The sequence below is a fragment of the Terrapene carolina genome, unplaced genomic scaffold (assembly GCF_002925995.2).
Source record: "Terrapene carolina triunguis isolate 2854851 unplaced genomic scaffold, T_m_triunguis-2.0 Scaffold85, whole genome shotgun sequence".
Lineage (NCBI taxonomy): Eukaryota > Metazoa > Chordata > Testudines > Emydidae > Terrapene > Terrapene triunguis.
Window position 1 is genome coordinate 49,972,564 of NW_020664436.1, and position 22,439 is coordinate 49,995,002.

General features: G+C 42.1%; 1 protein-coding gene across 1 annotated transcript in view; it reads left to right on the forward strand.

Annotated features, from left to right (window-relative positions):
- MAP7 (microtubule associated protein 7) overlaps positions 1 to 22,439 on the forward strand; it is a 166,885-nt gene that overhangs the window by 132,439 nt on the left and 12,007 nt on the right. Inside the window, exons 9-17 of the mRNA XM_024207763.2 lie at positions 1,331 to 1,473; positions 3,765 to 3,859; positions 5,190 to 5,470; positions 11,370 to 11,550; positions 12,682 to 12,877; positions 14,468 to 14,569; positions 14,874 to 14,924; positions 15,023 to 15,080; positions 17,120 to 17,255. Of these exons, the coding sequence (XP_024063531.2) occupies positions 1,331 to 1,473; positions 3,765 to 3,859; positions 5,190 to 5,470; positions 11,370 to 11,550; positions 12,682 to 12,877; positions 14,468 to 14,569; positions 14,874 to 14,924; positions 15,023 to 15,080; positions 17,120 to 17,255 (1,243 nt within the window). The remainder of the gene's footprint in view (positions 1 to 1,330; positions 1,474 to 3,764; positions 3,860 to 5,189; positions 5,471 to 11,369; positions 11,551 to 12,681; positions 12,878 to 14,467; positions 14,570 to 14,873; positions 14,925 to 15,022; positions 15,081 to 17,119; positions 17,256 to 22,439) is intronic.

The following is a 22,439-nucleotide window of genomic DNA, read 5'->3' on the forward strand; positions in this document are numbered from 1 at the left end:
CCCCCCCCCCCCCCCCCCGCAGCTCCCAGGTCTTAGCACCGCATGGAGAGGCGATGGCAAACGGCGATGGCAAACAGCTGGGAGCTGCAGAGAGGGGCTGCAGCAGCAAAAGCAATGGCTCTCCCTACAGCTCTCAGCTGTTTGCAGCTGCCTCTCCCCACGGCTGCAGCTCCCAACTTGCTTGTTCCAGCAGCTGCCATGCAGGGAGGGGGGCCCGGCGGCACCATGTGACCGAGCAGAGCCAGCAAACTCTGGTAAAAATCGGGGGGGAGGGATGTGACTCCATGTGGCCCCCTCCCCGGCATTGCTTCTGGCTTCTGCCCAGCAGGGATAGGGGATGTCTCGAGGCTTCAGCCCTCCGGGGCACACCTGCCAGGGCTTGGGGTTTCAGCAGGAGCAGGGCTGAAGCCCTGAGCCCTGGCAGGCACACCCAGCCCTTGAACTTCTGAAGATTGTCATTTGTGGCTCGGTGGGTCAGTAAGTTAGGCCACCCCTGTACTATGGTATATCCATTTTAATGATAACCTAAAAATATACATGCATTTTATGCTACATATCTGATTGAATGGTACAGCGTATTCTGGGTAGGGTAGAAGAAGCGTGCATTTATTCGGTGTCTGTTTATTTCTGAAATCTTGTCAATTTCACCAAGAGATCACAAGTTCACAAGTTATCCTTAACGCATGATGTGACTTTGTCAGTTTGACATGAAGGAATGTAATTATTTTGCTAGACTGCTGAACTATATTCCCTGTATAGATGGTGAAGTGTTTTGGTCTTTGTATGTCTCTCTCTCTTTCAACCTCCCCTTCCTGCCCCAACTAGTTCCTGAAAACCTAATTGTTTATCAGATTTTTGCCTGATTTTTTTTTTCCAGATTAAAATGCATGTCAATGAATGTACTAAGCTAATCAATTTCAGATCAGTAATTTTGTGTTTGTTGCTTTATCAGAACCATCACTTTTTAAAATAAAAGGCAGTATCACTGTCTGATGTCCATTTGTTTTTGAACACCTTCTCATCTTTGATAAATCTGAAAATTGCTAACATCTGGGATAATTTTTAACTTCCAATTTAAAAGGTATATGAATTCCAATTAGAAATAAACCAGTAGATATTTGGGGCTAAATGAATGAGTATCAAGTGATGCTTCTGGTTTAACTTCTAAAAATGTTCTTTATGTATTAATACCTTCTTCCTTTTCTCTCTCTGTCTCATTCTCTCTCGTTCCTGTTTCCTGCTGTTGGCTTTCCTTTGTCACTCCTCCAATGCTGTTCTGTTTTAAAAAAAAAAAAAAAAAAAAAAAAAAATGAAAACAACCCACGCGTAGTTATCCCCATTTGTCCTCGTTCAGCATCTTGCAGCCCCATCAGCCCTCTGTCCTACAAGGCCATGAACTGTAGAAATCCAGCAGACCGACCAAAATTCTTTGACACAACAAGTGGACGTAGGAGGACCACACACTCAGCAGGGGTAAGCATGCTAGTTGTATGTAGTCTAGCAGCTGTAGCAGAACCATGTGACATGAATACACATTAGAACATATGAAAAAGAGATGTGGATGGTTTAGGAGAATGGTAATGGAGTCTTTCACTTCTGGGTTACCAGTTAACATCATGCTAGTTGGTAACAATTATTTAACAATAGCTTTGTGGCTTTTGTAAATTCAGTTGTTTTCGGTTCAGTTTCCTAAAGGGCAAACATCAAACTCCCAATCAGCACCACTGCTATTGACATTCTTTTTGTGTTGTATGCAGTGTTATTGTAGCCGTGTTGGTCCCAAGATATTAGAGTGACAAGGTGAGTGAGGTAATATCTTTTACTGGACCAACTTCTGCTGATGAGAGAGACAAGCTTTCAAGCTACACAGAGTTCGCACTAACAGAAGTTGGTCCAATAAAAGATATTACCTCACCCACCTTCTCTCTCTAATGCTTCTTGAGGGTAGTCTTAGCTAAGAGTAATACAAGACATAGAGACTGTAAACTACTCTTTTAGCCTTCGAGATGGTCCCTTCAGATCATGGTTACGGCACATTACCAGGACTGTGAAGCTTTCGCTGCTGCTGCCCTTTGCTAAATTTGTCATGTGAATAGAGTATTTCAGTCTCCAAGGTTATCAGTCTGGCACTTTTGATTGGGTTTTTTCATTATATTTTTTAATTAAAAAAGAAGAAAAGTTGACATAATTGTTTGGTGAAGAAGGCCATTTGTGAATACTATTATTAGCAAAAGTAGCTGAGTGAGCAGTTATTCCCACTATGCTGTCTATGTAATGGAGAAGCTGATAACTGTGATCAGATTTATTTTTAAATGTGTTTAGAAAGTACATGGTGGGTTTTTGTAATTGACTGAGAATAACAGATCTACTGAGTCTCTTTCCATCTTCAATAGTGCTGGTGTCACTCTGACATACATAGTTAAAGACATTTCACTAATCCAAATCCTGCATTTTTTGTGCACCTAACAATTAATGTGCTAGGTGCTCAAGGGCAGTCAAAGGAAGTATGCCGCTTTACACCACCTGAACATATGTCCATTGATTTTTAAGGCAAGTTGTCATTGTGAAAAGTATTTTCACCTGGGTCCATCACTTGCTAACATTTAAAAAAAAAATAACCTTTCCATTAAAATCTTGTTAACGCTAAGCTTAACTGCCCAAAGAATTTCAGGATTTATGGTGGTCAATAGGGAAAAAAATAAAGGGATTGCACAAGAAATTCCTGTTGCTTCAACTTTCTTTTCCCATATTTTATAAAATCAGTTTAAGTTCATGGCTGAGAGAAACACTATAGACATCTTTTAACTAATCAAATTCCAGATCAGCAATATGTAGTGCCTTCCCCTCTGCCAGTGCTGTGCTTGATACCTGGCCATGGTAGTATAATATTGGTCTCTGACAAGATTATGCTGCTCCATGAATGACAGGATGCTATCTGAGAAAGACATTTGATAGATACCCGTGCACCAGTCTTGTTTCCTCTACGGATTGCCAGCTATATTTTGAATTCAATATCCCTAAAAGCTGAGAGTTTCTTATATTTAAAGCTGCTCTGACAAGTACATAGGGTCCCAAATTTTGATCTACTTTGAAACTGTTATAATCTAGTAGGAAATATGCTCTGAGTTCTGATAGATGTTTTTAAAATTGCCATTGGGAGATAAGAAATTAAAAAGAAAAAAGAAAATAACTATTCTGCATAAGATTGAGCAGTGTGGGCTTTTTGGCTGCCAGCAGGGAAGAGAAGGAGAAGAACCATATTTCAGGCCTATGATGGCAGCAGTGGTGCTAGCACATAAATAAGGAAACAAAATAAATAAAGCCATGTACACTTGAGCTCCATAAGCAACTTGTCGGGAATGGGGGATGGGAACTTGCTCTTGGCCAACTGAAGAAATAGAACATTTGTAGTGAATGAAGTGTTAATTTCAAGCATCTGCATGGGTATTGCAAACAGTGAAGAGAAAAACTTAAAAAAGGATAATTATCTGTCTGTATCAATTTAAGCCTTTTTTGAAAAGTTTTCCGTAGCATCTTAGGATAGCACAGAGTGACTAATATGCGTGCATACTATCAAATGCTCATTCCCCGGCACAAAACATCATTACATTTGTTACAGGAGTCATGTTCGTACACTTACCAGCCAGGCTGTAGAAAGTGCTGAGGCAGCACTGATTTCTCGTTTTCCTATGCTGAAAGTGTAGTCCTTTGCCCATGGGAATTACTCGTGCAATATGATTTTCTGTTTATTTGCTGATCCTTAGACTGAAAAAAAAGAAAAGGACCTCTCCTCCAGCGTAAAGAGACTTCACTCTCCTTCCAATCCCAAAACTAGATCACTAGCTCTCTCCCCAGTTTGGTAAGTGAAGTACAGATGCTGGGATTCAGCTATATTAAGCTCTACTTGTTGTGCTCATTGAGTGACTCAGCAACAGAAAACATGTATTAAAATGGCAATTAAAAGACCCCTTAAGCGGGGCTGGAGGAGGGACATTGTCTGGCTTGCTGGGGAAAGGGGCATACTGCTGTAAGGGGGATGGAAGTAGTGAGGCATGGACACTGCTGCAGAAGTGAAGCAGGACAGCGTGGGGATGCTGACTCCTCCCCCAGGGACTGGAAGGGCTGGGGAGTTGATAAAGGGCAAGCCTGGCGGGAGAAGCCCCCTTACTCCCAGACCAGGCGGAGCAGCACCCGCCCTCCTACACTTGGAAGTGACAAAATACCAGGTTTGGTCAGGATCTGCTGAGGGCAATCGCACTAGTCACTCCTTTCTAGGGGGGCTGGGAAGGAATCTTTCCCTCACCACCAGATTAGCCAAGGTGGAGTGGGAGGGTTCGCCTTCCCCACAGCAGGTTCGGGGAGGGCTTTGTTATGGTGAGTAGGGAAGGGAGTTAGGCTACGATGTTACAACTCATTATGCCAGTATGGGGTGGATGTCCAGTGCAGATACTCCGTAGGGAAGGGAGACAGTGACCAGATAAATGGCTTGGTAAAGGATTTAAAGGAGGTGTTTGTTAAAGGAACAGAACAGAGGGTGTTCGAGATGCCTATGACTGGCACAGCAAGGAGCTAATCCTCCCCACCCTCCCCCCCATTTATAGCCCACTTTAACCCTCATTTGAGGAAGGGAATGGTAAGGTCCCAGCAATGGGGTGATTGGGGACCAGGATGGAAAGGAGGGGGCGCTAACGGAAGCTCCCAGTGCAGATATTTAAATGATCATGGCGTTACCTGCACTGTACACCTTTTATCTGCCAGGTAATCCCAGACATCTAATAATAAAATTGCACCCTGGTTAAACCATATCCAGTGTCTCCTGTTCTCCTTCCGGGATAGCCAGACAATGAACAAATCTTTAAAAAGGAAAGCGTTCAGTGGTCAGGGATAGGGGAGAAAGGAAGATTATATCCTGTCAGTGCCCTCCTCACAGGTGTGTGTTGAGGATTAATTAGTTAATGTTTATAAAGAGTTTTGAAGATTAAGTTCTGTATAACAGCTAAATAATATTATTCTGTCTCAACATGGTTCAGATTTCCTGTTGGTTGGGAGGGAGATCTTGAAGTGATGTTTGTTTGTTTGTTTGTTTGTTTGTTTGTTTGTTTTTGAGCTATTACAGCTTTTATCTATAGAGGGAATAGAAAGGTGCCCAACCTATTGCCATCATTCTGTTTTTTTTTGTGGTTGAACAGGCATGCATCCAAGTCCTTGCCTTTTTTGCCTGGCACCCCCAAACAGATAACCTCCCCACCTGGCTCTTCCAAAGTGCCCTCCTCTCAGACACGCCCTCCCTCCCCTGGCAATATCCGACCGAGCAAAAAAGAGCTGAAACCAGATAGTCAGAAAAAAAGACTGGAAAAGGAGCCCGAGAAGGCAGCTGAGGAACAGACAGAAGAGAGTAAAGCAATTTCAGCAAGTGCTGGAGAATCCGCAATCAGGGAAGGTCTTTCTGTCAAATTAGAGCCGGCTCAAGGTAAGGATCAGGGATATTTTTGAATCCTTCTCTTTTCCTCTTCCCTTCCCACCAGTTTATTGCATCTTTATCAGTCACAGTACTTCTCCTTCAATAATTGGTTTGTACAGTCCTTCAAAAATTCCTTCGAACATGTGATACATTATTGATTTCATCCTTTACCTGGCTTAGCACAACTTGCATCTCAAAAATGTGATTCATGGTTGACTCTCATGTCCTCATACAACTGCTTTTCCAAGCTCTGTTAAAGTGGAACAACTGTTGCGTGCCACTAACGTTAGAGGGAGTGTCTCATGAAACCATCTCCTGAAGTAACCCAGGCAACGGGAATGTCTAGGTCTGCTAGTGGCTTTTTATTATTTCCCTACTGGAAAATTCAGTGTCATGCAAAGATGCATTGCCCAAGGCAGGAAAATGAAATCATAGGGTTATCCAGTCCTTCATTTTTAATGGTAAGAAATTTGCTGGTAAATTAATCTCTGGAGTATTTTACTGCTGCAGATACAGTTCTATCCAGGTGCAGCAAGACACAACCAAAAATATGTAGGTAGCCATTCAAGTGACAGATACAAGATCATAAGAAAAACAGGATAAATAATGTTTTCTCCATTGACAAGTGGGAGAAGCTAGTGTTCTGTTTCTGCTTGTTGTTTTAAGGGACCATAGTAGTGAATGCTGAAATCATTCTCAGAAAGCCAGCATAAAACCAGAGGGTAAGCTACATTATATCTCAGTGATATAGGGCCTGGCTGATGAGTGAACAGAAGCAAAGATGCCAACTGTGTTAATTAAACTAGATCTGTACCAATTTAGCCATGCTGGTACCACATGCCCATGGGGGATAAAGGCAGGATAAAGTAGAGGTAATGGAATACAGAAGAAAACCCAGGTGGGGAACAAGAGGGAACAAGCAAAATAACATGGAATAAATACTCCTGGGGGAATTATGCACCAAAAAATTAAAAATTCTGCGCACAAAATTTTCAAATTCTGCATATTTTATTTGTCAAAATAACACAATATAATCACACCATTTTCAATTATTTTTGGTCATTTATTTCAAAATACCCGTCAGCAAGTATGTCTGTAACAATATAGACAACAAAAAAGATTCAGAAAATGGTTTTTAACAAATAGATCCCTAACTAGGCATATTAATATGGAACTCTGCGTAATAATTCATTTAAACTGCAACACAGAACTGTATTTCCCGCACCCCCCAGAAGCAATGCAAAGGCTGGGGGGAATCAGGGGTAAGAGAGGAGCTGAGGGAGAGGGAAATAATTGCTGGGAAGTAGCCTGGGTGTGAACTTGGAGGGTTGTTGGGAATAAGTGGGAAAAGTATGGAAGAGGTCTTTTTGGGGGGGCGGAGAGGGACTGTTAGGGAGCTTCCCCCATGCAGACCCTGGCTGACTCCTAGCCTCTCCTATTCAATCAGGCACGTCTCCCGCATCGCCATGTGTCCCTGCACCCCCTCCCTGTTCCCATGTGTCTGTGCCCCCACTCAGACATCCTCTGTCCCTGTGTGGCTCTGCACTCCCTCCCCCATCACCATGTGGCCCTGCACCTGCTTCCCCCTTGTAGCCCTGCGCCTCCACTTCCATTCAGTCTGTTCCCCCCCCACTAGCCCTTATGAACCCCTATCTGACCCCCCCCAGCACCCAGCGCTGTCTGTCTCCCCATAGCCTCTGTCTCCTGATCTGGCCCGCTGCAAAGAAGGCTCTGCAGGGTCTTTCTCTTCTCTAGCTGGCTAGGAGCTGCAGCTGTGTTCTAGCGCCACAGTGCCCTCTGTTGGGCAAAAGGCAGAACTGCGGCATCTTTTCAGCAGAAGCGTTTTTCTGTGCAAAAAAATTAAAATATGCACGGCTCATTAATTATGTGCTTGTGCAGTGGTGCAGAATTCCCCCAGGAGTAAATACAGCAAGGGATTGCACAACCATCAGTGAGGCAGAGAGGAAAGAGACAGAATGAGATGAGAGGTTGCTGCTGCTTTTCAGAAAAGAAAAGGGGAGGCAAAGAAGGAGAGGTGAAAGAAGAATAGAAGAGAAAATTGAGAAGAAAAAATATGGAGATGGAATGTGTGAATCAGTGATAATGAAATGGTGAAAGGGCAGAAGGAAGAAAATACAGCCCTTTTATGATAATAAATCGTATTTAGGAACAAATAATTTTTGGTATTCCCCTGACACACATTTGATATCCTTGTCATTCTAGGAACAGGGATGAAATGGTTGTTCTGATCACTGATATTCTTGTTCTTTGTTATTCTGGATTCTGCATTTAAATAATCAAAGAAATCGACAAGAGGGGAGGGGAGAGAATGCAATAATTTCATCAGAGTGCAGCCAAAACTCAGATCCCTAGGTGATTTGGAGGCAGGTCCATTGAAAAATGTTTTAAACGTTAGCAACACTGCATGAACCCCTGCACATGCAGCTGGGGTCCACTATTCCTTTAAGAAAGGAGCTGGTCCTTATCTTTTGTTATTATAATTAATAGGTAGCCCGTAGAGCCCCAGTCTTGTCTAGGATCCCATTATGCTAGGCACTCTACCGACACATAACAGAAAGACAGTCCCTGTCCCACAGAGCCTATGATCTAAGCATAAGACAAAAGACAACAAATGGACTGTTGGAACAGAAGGAAACAATGAGACAATGCTGATCAGAATGATAAGCAGCTGATGTGCTGAGACCATTCCTGACCTGTTAAGTTTTTTGTAGGCGTCATAGCAAAAGAGAATTTTAAGAAAGGATTTGAAGAAGGATCATGACTGAGTTTTGCAGATGTTTACGGGGCACATGGAGAAAGCATGAAGGTGCTTGTTTGGAAACTCAACAAGGTGGTGATGGAGGCTGATGTCCTTGGCTGAGTGGAGACAGGAGTCAATATCTTGATTGCATCTGAGATCATAAGTATGGTGGGAATAGACCATGAAGGACCTTGAAGGTGAAGACAAGTAGTTTGTGTTTGATGCAGTGGCACAAGGGGAGCAGTGGAGAGAAGGGCAGCAGTGGATGTAAGTGGGGTAAGATTGACTTTGTCAGGGCCAGAGAAGAGGATGCAATAGTCATTGAGATGCAAGATGATGAAATCCTGGATAAGGATTTTAGCTGTGTAGATGGAGAAGAAGGGCCCTATGTTAGAGAGATTATGCACGAAGAATCACCAGGTTTTGGACACACTTGGATATGAGAAACTAGAGACGGCCAACTATAACATGATGCTCATGTTATGAGCCTGAGCGATGGTGCAATGGTGGTGGTAGTAGTGGCCATGGTGAGTGGTAGAGGAGGGAAGGAAGAAGAGCTTAAGTGGAATGATTAAGAGCTCTTCTAACCTACTGGGTCACTCACCAGCCAGTACATCAAACAAAGCTCCCAAAAGTGCTCTCTTCAGGGGTCCCTCTCTTCAGGGATGGGTTTAGTTCTCAGAACCAAAATAGTATAACATAAATCAAACAGATAGACCAGGTCCTTCTGCCCGGCTCCTTTCCTGGCCTTTGCCCAGACTCTGTCTCTGAATGAGCTGCTTGCTGGCCTTTTGTCTAAGGAATATCTGATTCCTGAACTCAAACCTATCACTTGTGAGGTAGCGAATTAATCACAAGTGAGGCTAAGCCCAACTCCCTTAATGAGCTGTCCTGCTCTGATTTGGCCATGTTGAGTTTAAGCTGGACACCCATGAGGAGATGCCAGAAACACAGGGAAAGAATTTAATTTGGACAGGAGGAGAAGGGTCCAGAATGAAGAGGTAGGTCTGTGAGTTGTCAGCATAGAAATGGTAGCTGAATTTGTGTTTGCCCAGGAGATTACCCAGAGGGAAGGTGCAGATAGAGAACAGAAGGGGCACAAGGACAGATCCCCGTGGAACAGTCACTGAAAGCAGGAGTGGGCAAGAGGAGGATCCTCTTAATGAGAAGCAGAAGAAGTGATTAGAGAGGTTGGAGGAGATCTGAGAGCCTATCACGGGCTCACCTCAGCCAGTGGAGCATCTTGCAAAGCGAGCTCACCTAGTCCTGCATTGGTCAAATTAATGTTCCACTCAGGATGGTCCACAGGGGCCTTACACTCCAAAGTAAACAAAAGCCTTCCATTGACTTAAGCCAAAGGTTGCAGTCAGAATTAGGCTCTGACCAGGCCTGGCTTCTTGGATTAAGACAGAGGAAAGACCCTTCCTTGGCTGCCCCAGAACTGGCCTTTTTTTATCTGGTCTGCTAGCACTGATTGGCCTCTACCCCCGGCCCTTCAAGCCGCTAAAAGACCAAGTCTCACTAGTTCCACCAGCAGCTGATTCTGAGAGGCTGCTCTAGGCAACCCGTAGAGGTCTGGGCTCACTGCCCTTCTCTTGCTACAGACAGCTTCCTGGGGCAGGGTGCTCCAAGGCAGTGGGGTCTCTGGCAGCAGGCAGGGAATGCCTAGTTCAACCCATCACAGAGCCTCTCCTTTTTTCATTTACAATGCATCAGTGACATTTAGGAGGAATCAGGCAACAATTCAGCACCCCCAAATCCTACAGCCTGGCTGTAGTTTTCCACATCATTGTCAGTCTAACTATCTCCCTATACATGTCGCCAGCACTGCCAGAAGCATTACTGCTTGTCTGGGTGAGCTTCCTTCAGTTTGGCTAACAGATTGATAGCAGTCTGTGAATAATGTGTGCCTGGCCTCTAGAGGAAAAAGTTCAATTCATCTTCTCTATAGTTTGTGGGGGAAGTGACAGGTATTCAGAAGCCAGGCAGCCGAACAGAAATGTGAACTAATATTTTATTTAGGAGAAAGTACACTCCAGTAATAAATGTTATATGACACAAACCAGAACTGTCAGTTCTGTCGCTGGTTATGTTATAGGACCTCACTGTGTCACAGTTGCCCTTGCAAATTATCCTACGAAAACTATATTCAAGATCAGACTCAAATGCAGCTTTCAGATTGAGGCAGGGTGCACCTAACAAGCATGACATTGTGTTACAAGGAAGGAGGAGATGGCTTGTGTGTGCAACTGGCCGTAGGTGGACAGTTACATCAAGGCGGCTACTCACTCAACATTTTTGGAGTGAGCAAAGGAGTAATTAGAATGGGGAACTGGGAGTCCAGACTCCTAGGTTCTTCTCCCAGCTCTGTCACTTGCACACTGTGTGAACTTGAGCAAGAGACTTGGTGTCCCCATCTGTAAAGTGTGTGTACGATCTGTCATGCAGTGTGTTGAAGATTAGTTAGTTAATGGTTGTGAAGCTCTTTAAGATTCTAGAGTGAAATGTGCAAAGAATGTGCCAAGTAATTTTTATGTGGGTAACAGCTGAATAACTGCCAAACTGATGCGGATCGCTGTGCTAACGGGGGCTTTCACAAGACCTCCTTAATTGAAGGGCACTTTCAGAAATGAAGGGCCTGATGGCATTAGCAGAACCCTGGCTGAGGCCCCTGAGACCAGACAGCTGGCCAGAAGGGAGGACACAGTATTGCAAACTGCCCACAACCCCTGCACTGCGATCAGTACACATACAAAAATGGGATCAGCCCAAGCAGGGTCAGGCCACCTGGGAAATGGGCTGATTCAGCAACTCTCCTAGGCTTTTTCCAGGGCTCCTGTTGTGCCCCAGTCTGAGTTTAAAGCTGCTCTCTTCCCTGGCAGAATTCCACCTGAACAGGAACTCCTCCTGTGGGTGCACGGGGGCAAAATTCCCTCCGAAGGAATCTGGACCTCAGGAGCTAATGATTTCCACTTCTTCTCATGTATCCCTATGGGCCTGAAAATTTTATATAATCAAAGCTCCCATACTTCAAATTGTATTTCCCATCCTCCTAGGGAGGTTTATTCAATTATACACTGTTGGGGGTCGTTATTTTTGACACAGCATTATATGGATGGATTTTTCCCTTTCTGCCTGTTTCAATAGCTGCTCCAGCTTTGCCCCCTGCTCCACCAGCAACTTCACCATCCCCTGTTTCTAGCAAGGCTTCAGCAGGTACTACTGACCCGGAAGAAGCAACAAGACTGCTTACTGAAAAGAGGCGGCTGGCCCGTGAGCAGCGAGAACGAGAGGAGCAAGAAAGGAAGGAGAGGGAAGAGACTGAAAGGTGACACCCAAATCTGCTCAGTGGAGAGGATACATTTTAGCATCTTTTTGTCATTTTGGTAGCTACCATAGTGTTTAATAAGGAGGGTTCAGAACCGATCCTTAAGGAAAGGAAACATGAAAATCCAAACTGAAGGAATAATTGTCTTGTCAGGATTTGTTTACATGAGTCGCACAAGCTGAAAAATACTGAGACTAAAAATCTGAAAAACTTCTTAACAAATGTGTCCTATCTGTTCATATGTGCAATTAGTGCTTTAAACAGAGAGACTGAAGGACAGATCCTCAGTTGGTGCAAATCACCGTATCTCCAACTCAGTAAAGCTGTGATGATTTGCACCAGCTGAGGATCCGGCCCATGGCTATCTTCATCCTCAAAGCTATGATAATCATGGGTGAGGAGGCTCCTGCTCAGCCTCTTCCCTTGAGGCCCTGCCCTCGCTCCGCCTCTTCCTGCCCCTGCTCTGCCTTTTTCCCCCGAGGCCCCGCCCTCACTTTGCTGCTCCCTCCTCTCCGCTCCCTCCTCCAAGGCCTCCTGCCCGCCACTCGCTCCTCTCCACCCCCTCCCCCTATTGGTCACCCTTAAGGCAGGAAAAAGTAGGGAGGCCCTGGCCCCTCCCTCTTCTGGCACCCCTTAGCTGAGTTGCTCTGGCATCAGCACACACAGCCTCTCACTGGCCATGGCCCCATCACTTTTCAGGGCAAGGGATGAGCAGTGGGGAGGGGGAAGAGGCTGAGCGGGAAGTGGGTGCAGCCCCCCACACACACTTCTAGGGAGCTTCCAGTGCTCACATAAGCCTCCCCAAAAGAAAGAGTCACACGCTGCCTATGATGATATCTATAGCTAGTAGGGTCTTCATGGAAAGTGTTTTTAGATTTCCAATAACTGTGGTTTATAGGCCTTTCCCTTTTTTCATTTAATACCAAAGCTCTCCAGTAATTCTGGATGTAAATGATGCATATCTCACTCTTTCTTTTGCCTTCTCTCACCAACTGAATCACCACTTTGGGCACTAACGCTCACCTCTGTTACATTTCACTCGGAGTCAGAAATCTCATTGTTCTGTCCGGTGCTGCTGTTGCCGTAGCCCAGAATCGCCCACACTCTTACACTTGTGTTTCGTGGTCACAGGCTAAAGAAGGAGGCGTTGTCACAGAAGATAGCTGAAGAGAGAGCTCGCCGGGAGGAGGAGGAGGCTCGCAGGCAAGAGGCGGAGAGAAAGCGAAGGGAGGTAGAGCAGGAGCGAGAAAAGGAAGAAGAGCTACGCCGGCAGGCAGAAGAAAGAGACCAGAAAGAGAAGGAGGAGATGGAGCGCATTCAGAAACAAGTATGCTTCTCCATGGAGTTTTCATACCAGGCTGTGTGGTGGTGATTTGGGTTGTTAATCTCCTGGGTAGCTCTAGATTTCCTTTTGGATGTGCAGGTTATATTACAAATTTAAGTGACTTATGGACTGACTCTTGCTTTCATAGATGGGTACAGATCAGCTGGGATGTATTTCTCTCCGTGGAAAAATCTAGCAGCGGGTGGATCTTTTTCTGTAGGACTTTGGTTTGTTTTTAATTTAAAATTAGCCCCTTAATATTATGGGCCAAATTCTTGAATTCAGTGGAGTTATACCACAGGAGAATTTGGGCCCTACAGTTTTAACATGCTAGATGCCAAGGTAATTTTACTATTCAGAGTTAGTTCTGGACGCCTATAGGAGAGAAGCTGAGGACTTAGCATAGGAAAGGAAATCCAAAACTCCAGAATTCTAATCCTTACACTGATACTGCCTGTGTGGGGCTCGTGGTTTAGGAACAGATGTTGATACTCTTACTTATGTTGAATAGCACCTTGCCCTTCGAGTAGTGTTATTGAAAGCAGTCAAGAAGGAAGGTACCACTCAAGGTAAGAGTATCACAATTGGGTCTTTGAGCTTTCTGCCTCGGTTTACCATCTGTAGAATGGGCATAATAATGCTGTTTTACCAGCTGCAGTAGGGCTGCTGTGAGGTTAAATTATTTAATATATGCAAAGCACTTAGATTCCTCTTCTATCTACATACTTATCTAACCCTCATTAGCATGTGGGTGCCTCATAAACATTAATGATTTTATCCTCTCAACAAATATGTAAATTTAGTCTGACTAGAATACACACAAAACACACACTATATATAGATATAGATAGATATAGGATCGTATTAAAGTAATTAAACTTATAAACTAATGAAGACATTTACCTGAAAATTTTCAGAAAATGTATTCTGTACTCTGAGTACATGCTGTAAATTGAGGCATATACTCTATAATATTCATATATAAAACAGGATGAAACCTCTTTTAAGTGCAAATCTCAATGCACCCTTAACTAGGGAACTATTATAGTGCCTCCAATAATACAAGACAGTCTTATCTTACAGAGAAAGCCCTTCAACGGTACCTCCCAAGGGAGCCTTACATTTAATTAAAAAACAGGAAGTGTGCATATGGCTGTTTGTCATTGCTTTTGTTAAGCAAGGACAGTGTCTGGAGAATAGGAGGGAATTCTGCTGCTTTCTTTTGACCCTATCAAAAGCATTCATCAGCCCAGTGCATTAGTCTCATGAACACTTTTGCTAGCTGCTAGGTTAGGAAATGCATTTTCATTAGTCATCTTCTGTGCATTCATGCATGCATCATAAAACAGACACCGAACCAAACAAGATTACCAGCTTTTTAATTTACATAAAATTAAGAGAAGAAAGAGGAACACAGACGTTAATTAAGAAACCTGCATTTCAGTCTGAAAATTCTGTTGATGACATAACCCCAAAAGTTCCTTGTCAGATTGTTGTAAATTAAAATGTCATACAAAGATAGGCAGATGCCAGTGCGGATCAGCCATTACATTGCGAATAACTCCCTATTTCTGTTCCTTTCCCATTACTCAGAAAGAAGAAGCGGCTCGCCAGAGTGAAGAGGCAGAGCGGATTCGGTTAGAGCGTGAAAAACGTTCCCAAAGAGAAGAACAAGAGCGCTTAGAAAGGAAGAAGGTAACCGAATGCATGCAGGGAATCTTGGTACTGTATATCTCAGCAGTTTGTTTATTTGCATGTGCACTGTAGAAAGACACATATAGTTATTGCTTCAGAAATTCACTAAAGGTTGGATCCATGCCCAGTGAAGTTAATGGGAAGACTCCCATTGATTTAATGGGATTTAGATCAAGTCCCAAGAGGTTGGTTTTTTCCTTCGGTAAATGCCAATTTTAATACATTACCAAAGATTATGGGTTTTAGGGTGATTTTTTAAATCAATGTCAATAAACATTTTCCTTCTTTGTAACTTTCTTTGTAGCGACTTGAGGAGATCATGAAAAGAACTAGGCGCACAGAAGCTGTAGATAAGGTATATGCTACATTTCATCATCCATATAAACACCTGGGCATATGTTTCCCTTTTCTCCAGTGCTGCTTTTAATTTACAAAACTGTGTTTCCTTTATAGAAATCTAATGAACAGCAAAATGGAGAGATATCTAAGGCAAATGTTACTGGAGAAACAGGTATGGCATTTGACTCTGCTCTTAGCCCAGAACAAGAAGAAATACATAGCCAAATGAATTGAGGTTGATAGGATTTTGGAATTTTGCAATCCAAGCTAGCTGATATAAATGTCAAGAACACAACGGACTCACTTAGTTTTTGAGTAGATTTTAATTATTTAAAATTTCTAAATGAGAAATTTCTAAGATTTTTTTTTTTTTTAGAATGTTACCACCATGAATATTTCCTTTAGAGCTATGTAGCTCAGTGCTTTGCAAGAAAATGTCTGTGTTATCGTCGCTTGTGGGAATGTTCTTTAGAGTGAAAATGAACACGTTAATTATGATAGTTGTATCAAGTTTGACAGTGCTGATTCTACCATTTTACTGGAGTAGTGTTACAGCTATAAGAGCCTGTTCTCTCAGGGTTTTCCATATTAACCCCTATTTTTAGGATTTTATTTTATCTCAGTCATTGAAACAAATTTGCTCAAGGCTGAAATTTGATATTAGTCATAATGCTTAATAGTACTTGTCACTTAGATATAACTTCATAGTGCTGAATAAATAATAGTCAATACAGGGTATTAGTAGATATAAAATATCCAAAAGTCATTGCCTGAGCCTATTTAATTTATTGATTTAGAGCCTATTTGTGACCAATCCCCTCCACCCTCTCTGCCACTGCACAGGGCTTATCCATATTGTGAGTCTGAGTGCAGGGAGAAAAGGGGCTGCTCATGCAATTCAAGGGCTCTGTTTTCTCCTCCTCTCCACACATATGCATCAGCTAGTGAAGTTGGCTGGCTGGGGAGCATTCAGCATCTGATGCAGCATATGGCCCCTCCCTTCCCACCATGCAAAGCTGGACCTCCTGAGGAAAGTTGACTCTGAGCAGTGTCCCTGAGTAACAATTCCTTCTGGAGTTGCTCTGACCCAGGCCTGAGAGTAAACACTCAGTCTAGTCAATAATATTTGTAATTTAATATTTGTAAAGCACATTGTAAAGATCTGCATATGGAGGTGCAGTCTTAGAGCCAAGTATAATTATTATTAATAAAAATAATAGGGACTTAGGCCCAGATTCCTAAAGGCATTTAGGATTTGCTGCGCTCAGCAGCACAATGCCGAACTGATTGAGGTGTCTCAATCCCCTTTTCAAATGAGATCTAGATACTTAAGAGTCTAAAATCCTATCGACTGACCTCTAGTGATGAGCCCTCCATGTCGGGAGTGGAGGCACACTGGTAGAACAATGTGGAGAAGCTTACACTGCCTGTTTTTGGATAAGTTTAGGACTGTCAGATAAACACCTTTCAGTAGCAGTAACCTATTAGGTTTTGATACAGTTGGGTGGGGGCACTATTTCTTAATTTTTGAGGGGGTTTTAGCATGTTTTACTAAGCAAAATGAAAATCACATATATTTATATAAGTCTACAGAAGTCAGAGTTAAGACTGAAAGTTTATCCTCATCTCTCAAAAATTTGCTCTTGGGTTTTACAATCCTTGGTAAGATTATGCACAGCTGCAGGGTTATGGCAGTACCTAGAAGACATGAACTATGTCCCTAATTTCCCCACCACCTGAATATAAAACTAAAAGTTGTAGTTTCTGCTTTTGTAGATTGCAGGTGGGGCAGTTACATATGTCATCCTGTGTGTGTGTGTGTGTGTGTGTGTGTGTGTGTGTGTGTGTGTAGTGAAGACTGAAAACGTCACACACTCTCTACATGGAAATAAGTTTATGTACAGCATTTACATAGATTCCAAGACTAGAAGGGACCGTTGTAATCATCTAGTCTGACTTCCTGTATAACACAGACCAAAGGTTGAAATTTGCTGCTGTTCCGAAGAAATACATTTTACATTGGAATTTTGTTTATTCATTTCTGACTGAGTTATATTAAATTGTTAAGATGGAACCCAAACTTGATATGTATTATTACTGATCAAAGCATTCTTGACTGTACAGGATTTAGGGGGTTTTTATCCTATTTTCTGGGCAGACTGTCTTTCTTTAAATTTTTGTGGACTTTTTTTTTTTTCTCCTTTCTTCTAGCAACCAGTCCCACATCTCCCTTAGAATCTGTAGTTGCATCTCAGCTTCAGCATGTGACAGAATCACCACACAATGGGGAATCGGTAACCCACTCACAGATAGTCATTTCACATCAACCTACAGTAAATATGGACAGGTGAGAATAGTCATAAGGAATATAAAAAGTTTAGAGGATGAGGGATGTTAAAATAACAGTTTGTTTATTCCATTTATTTAATGAAGGAAATTAAAGATAAACATTGTTCTTTTCTCCACTGTTTTTTGTTTTTTCTCCCCAATGCTCAGAAAAGGAAGTTTGAACATATTTCACTTAGAAGTGACCTATTTTTATCTGGTTGTAGTGATGAAATTTGTAAAACCATAGCACTCTTACTCTTCGCAATATTATTTGAAAATAAATTTGCTGTTTGCCAGCAAATACTATAGATGTTAAATCTCAAGGGGGAAGGACAATTTTTCTTGTTCCTTTCCAAGAATTGAAATATTATTGGCTATGCACACGTGTTACAAAAAAATGCTTTCTAAAGCTATTTTGCATTCACAGCATTAGTTTTCCTGCATGCAGTGTGGAGTGCTTTGCTTTTAGGCTAGTTGTCTTTGTACTCTTCAGAGTGTTAACAAATACTAATCACTTGACAAGTTACTTGATGGCAGTTAGAGAATTATCCTGTGTTGATTAAAAGCATTCATTCCCTGTAAAGGTAGTTTTGTAAGCCAGGCATTTGATGTTGCAGGTCCCTGTAGCCATGGGGCAAGTTGTGCACACTTTGAAAAATTCTGTTGAAATGCTTGAAAACATTTGTATTTAGTCAAGTAAAGGCTGGTGTCCTGTGGGGTTGAGCTGTCAGTTTTTCTCGGTTTCAGTATTTGCTCTTCTCATATTGCATTGCAGAAAACCAAATTACCCCATTGTGAGTTCATGATTTATGCAGCTAGAGCCAAAATATCAATGAAAAATCCGGCAAACAGACTTTAATGGGCAGCATGCTCTGCAGTAAGATTGGCCCTAATTAAAGGAGGAAATCTCAATATCTCTACAAGCCTGAGGGATTCTTCACCTCCTGTCACACTGACAAGGAGGCCCCTCCTGAGAGAAGCTCTGTCAGTGACACTGAACGTTGAACTGTGTTAGATGAACTGCATAAAGCCGTTATTAAGGCAGCTATTAAATTCTAATTATTTCTCAATCTTAAATGCACCTTGATGTTTGTAATATAATATATGCCTTTCTAATAATTGCTGTCATGTAGCATCATATTTAGAGTAGAAAGAACCTCAGAGCAGCCAAGGTAAGGAATGAATAAACATCATGCAGCTGAAACAACAAACACAGAAAGAATATATTACTCTGTATAAAGAAAGGCAGCAACATAGCAGCTTTGGCTGAGTGACTCTGGACATTTACTAAATCTCTGCACTGCACAAGCAAGATTTGGCTTTTGCCGAAACGGTCTTGCACTTGGTTTGAAGGGGGTTGATATGATGGCCCAAATTCTCTTCTCTAGGCAAAACCTGAGTAAGTGGCTTTGCACCAGGGAGTTTCCTGAAGGGTTCCTAGGGGATGGAGTCATTCTCTCAGCCCAGGGAGTAACAATGAGAATGCTCCTCAGCTGCTAATATAGCCCTTGGCCTCCACGGCTGCCTCCCCTTCTCTGCAAGAGGTTCACAGTTTAACTGATGGCTCATCTGCACAGTTGTGCATCCACTGACCACACCTCCCCTGGTTCACTCCCAATATACCCTTCCTTGCTCTGCTTGATGGTGCTTAAACCTCAAGTGCAACACATCCTGTCTCTCCCCATTCAATGCCTCCGGTATTAGTTGGGTCAGTACCCCAAGGAGGGACTCGGGGATGGGATTTGGCCTTTATAAATAGGATGGTTTTAAATATTAGTAGAGGTTTGGGTTCCTGGGTACTGAGCTGTGGAAGTTCTCCAGTTTGCTATTGGAGCCCAGGTCAAGAATCATGGAGCATTTGTGGGGCAGAGTAGGTTGGTTGATCTGCCCCTCTGATCTGTGCCCTCCCCCACCCACTCACAGGAGCACCCAGCTTACTCAGGCTGTGTGCTGGGACCAAGACTCCAGTGAAAGCCCTGCTTCCATGTTAATAGATACAAAGTAATAGAAAAATAAAAGGAATACTAGCAGAAAAGGACAGTTGACTTTTTTTGTTGTTGTTGTTGATTCTTTTAATTAACTGTGCTGATCTTGTTATCCTGCTAGGACTTCATTATCCCTGGAAGATCGATAGTCTTTATAAGCCCTAATGAAAATGCTATGGTGTGCTGTAGCTTGATTATACTTTATATTAATTAATCAGTAATTATTACTAATAGATAATAGCTCTAATTTATACATTTATAAACACTATAACAGTTTTGTTTTGTGGAAGGAGAGAGAAAGTGGGACTCATGCTAATGTTAAATGTTTCATCACATTTAGAGTCCAGCTTTTCAAAGTGGTCTCAAGCTGATCTCTCAAATCACATCTAATAACTGCTACATGCCCAAATACTGCCTATGGACATTAAACTGAGTTCTGTTGCATCCAGCTTCTGAAAGTACTTTTAAGGGCCTGATTATGCCACCCTTACTCACATGGACTATCACGTTAGGGCTACTCACTGAGTAATAAGGTGATATTCAGCATAAAGGAACCTGGCCTCATATTTGACTTATCATTGGTATTGTTTGTGTCAAGAGCTTCATAGTTACAAATCATTCACTCAAATAAGTGTAATGTTACTCTTTCTCACCTAGAAATGGTGTGCTGGGCAGACTGCAGATTTTGAAATGGCATATGCAAGTGGAAATCTTCCACTTATATCAGAAAGCATCCCAGAATTAAGAAGAAAAACAGTAGTTCATGCAGATGTTGAAGCACCATTAATGGCAGGTTATTTGTCTTTAGTCACAAAACTTAGTGATTGGGCAACAAAATGGCAAATGAAATGTAATGTGGATAAATGTAAAGTAATGCACATCGGAAGAAATAACTATACATACAATATGATGGGGGCTAAATTAGCCCCCATGAATCAGGAAAAAGATCTTGGAGTCATCGTAGATAGTTCTCTGAAGCCGTCCACACAGTGTGCAGCGGAGGTCAAAAAAGCAATCAGGATGTTAGGAATCATTAGAAAGGGGATAGAAAATAAGATGGAGAGTATCTTATTGCCCTTGTATAAATCCATGGTACACCCACATCTTGAATACTGCATACAAATGTGGTCTCCTCATCTCAAAAAAGATATACTGCCATTAGAAAAGGTTCAGAGAAGGGCAACTAAAATGAGAAAATGAGAAAGTAAATAAGGAAAAGTTATTTACTTGTTACCATAATACAAGAACTAGGGGCCACCAAATGAAATTAATGGGCAGCAGGTTTAAAACGAATAAAAGGAAGTTGTTCTTCACACAGCGCACAGTCAACTTGTGGAACTCCTTGCCTGTGGAGGTTGTGAAGGCTAGGACTATAACAGCGTTTAAAAGAGAACTGGATAAATTCACGGAGGTTAAGTCCGTTAATGGATATTAGCCAGGATGGGTAAGGAAGGGTGTCCCTAGCCTTTGTTTGTTAGAGGGTGGAGATGGATGATTGATTGATTGATTGCCGATTGGGTTCACTCCCTCTGGGGTACCTGGCATTGGCCACTGTCGGTAGACAGGATACTGAGCTAGATGGACCTTTGGTCTGACCCAGTACGGCCTTTCTTATGTTCTTATGTCAGGGGGTTTTATCTACTTTTGATTCATTTTTTTAAATGAATCAGACTGTGTATTGTTGAACTGGGAAAATAGATTTAAAACTGTGGTTTGAAATATAATATAAGGCAAACAAAAATAAATTCAGATTCCTCATCAAAATGCAAGAAGGTTCCAAAATATATTCCCCACCCTCAGGGTTTCCAAATTGTGGCACCAAAGCTTGCTTCTTTTTTCCCCCTTAATTCACTGAACAGTATCCATAAGTGATATCATGAAATTGAACATAGATAACTCCTGTTGGGTTACCTATTCCATCTCCCTGCCACGGAAAGATTGTTGCCTATAATACATTTTCTAGTTCTTTACCCAAATTATGTCATACCTGCCCCTTACCTTGGGAGAATATTTTACTGCCTAATGAATTGTGCTGTTCACTCTTTTCTTTTCTTTTTTAATTTCATATCAGTGCTCCTGCTATCTTCGTGTACCACCCTCACAGATCATTGCACTGGGCCAGTGCTTCATTCTTACCATGTTAAGTCCAAGACAGTCTCAAAAAAGGCACTACTAGGGACCAGTGACAGTAGAAAGGGTACAGTCTTGTGAACCGTCTGAGCTGAAAAAGAATGTTGCTGGGTTTTCAGAGCTTATACAGTATTCATTTCTCAGTCTGGCATGCTGTGATATATCACCCTTTAAAACCCCTTTACTCTGATGACTATCTTGCCTTCCCCACATCTCCACCTCTTCATTACTGACCTGGTATGAGAGCCTGCTATCTCAGGAAATGGTAGAGATAGAGCTAATGCTTTATCCAAAAACCTGGAACCCAGCATCCAAGAAAGCATTAATCTCTGACTGCTCTGCCGAAATAATGTTAATAAATCAGGCGACAGTCATTATTTAAGGTCTAGTATCTCCTAAGATCCTAGCGCAGCCAGGTGTAGAAATATTTTGACAGATCACTACAAATGCTTTAAGGACAAGTAAACTATTTGAGGCACTGATCCTAGATGAGTGATCAAAAAAATAATTAAATCAAATCCGAAGTAATTCCACTTCATTCATGTTTACTCCTTTCATATACTTTTAAATATCTATCAGGTCCAACCATAAGACTTTAATTATCACTTAGCCAAGCAATATATATTTTACAGTAGCTCTTTTAATCTTTCCGAAGTCAGACCTTCCATCACCCAATCAGCTTTGTTGCTCTTCTCTGAACTTCCTCCAGTTTGTCTCCCTGGTACTGAAGTGTCCAGATCTAATGCAGTTTTGCTTTCTGAAGTGCTCCGTCCATAATTGTGCCACTACTAATTTTTTTGCTTTTCACTTAAAATAAATGTGAAGAATTAAATACCTCCTGAGTGATTTATTAAACTAGAGGCCTAATGTGGATTTCCAGAGGCAAGATGTTGTTTTGCAATGACACTATCAGTGTCACTGCAGTTTTTATCTATTTGCTTTATGTTCCTATCAATTTCTCTCTGCATATTTACAAAAAAATAAAAACAAAAACAAATGAATGAGATTTTTCACGTGCTCTCCATATTAGCCTAACTCTGCTCCCGTTCAAGTCATTCACAGTTAATGGGAACAGAGTTAAGAGAACA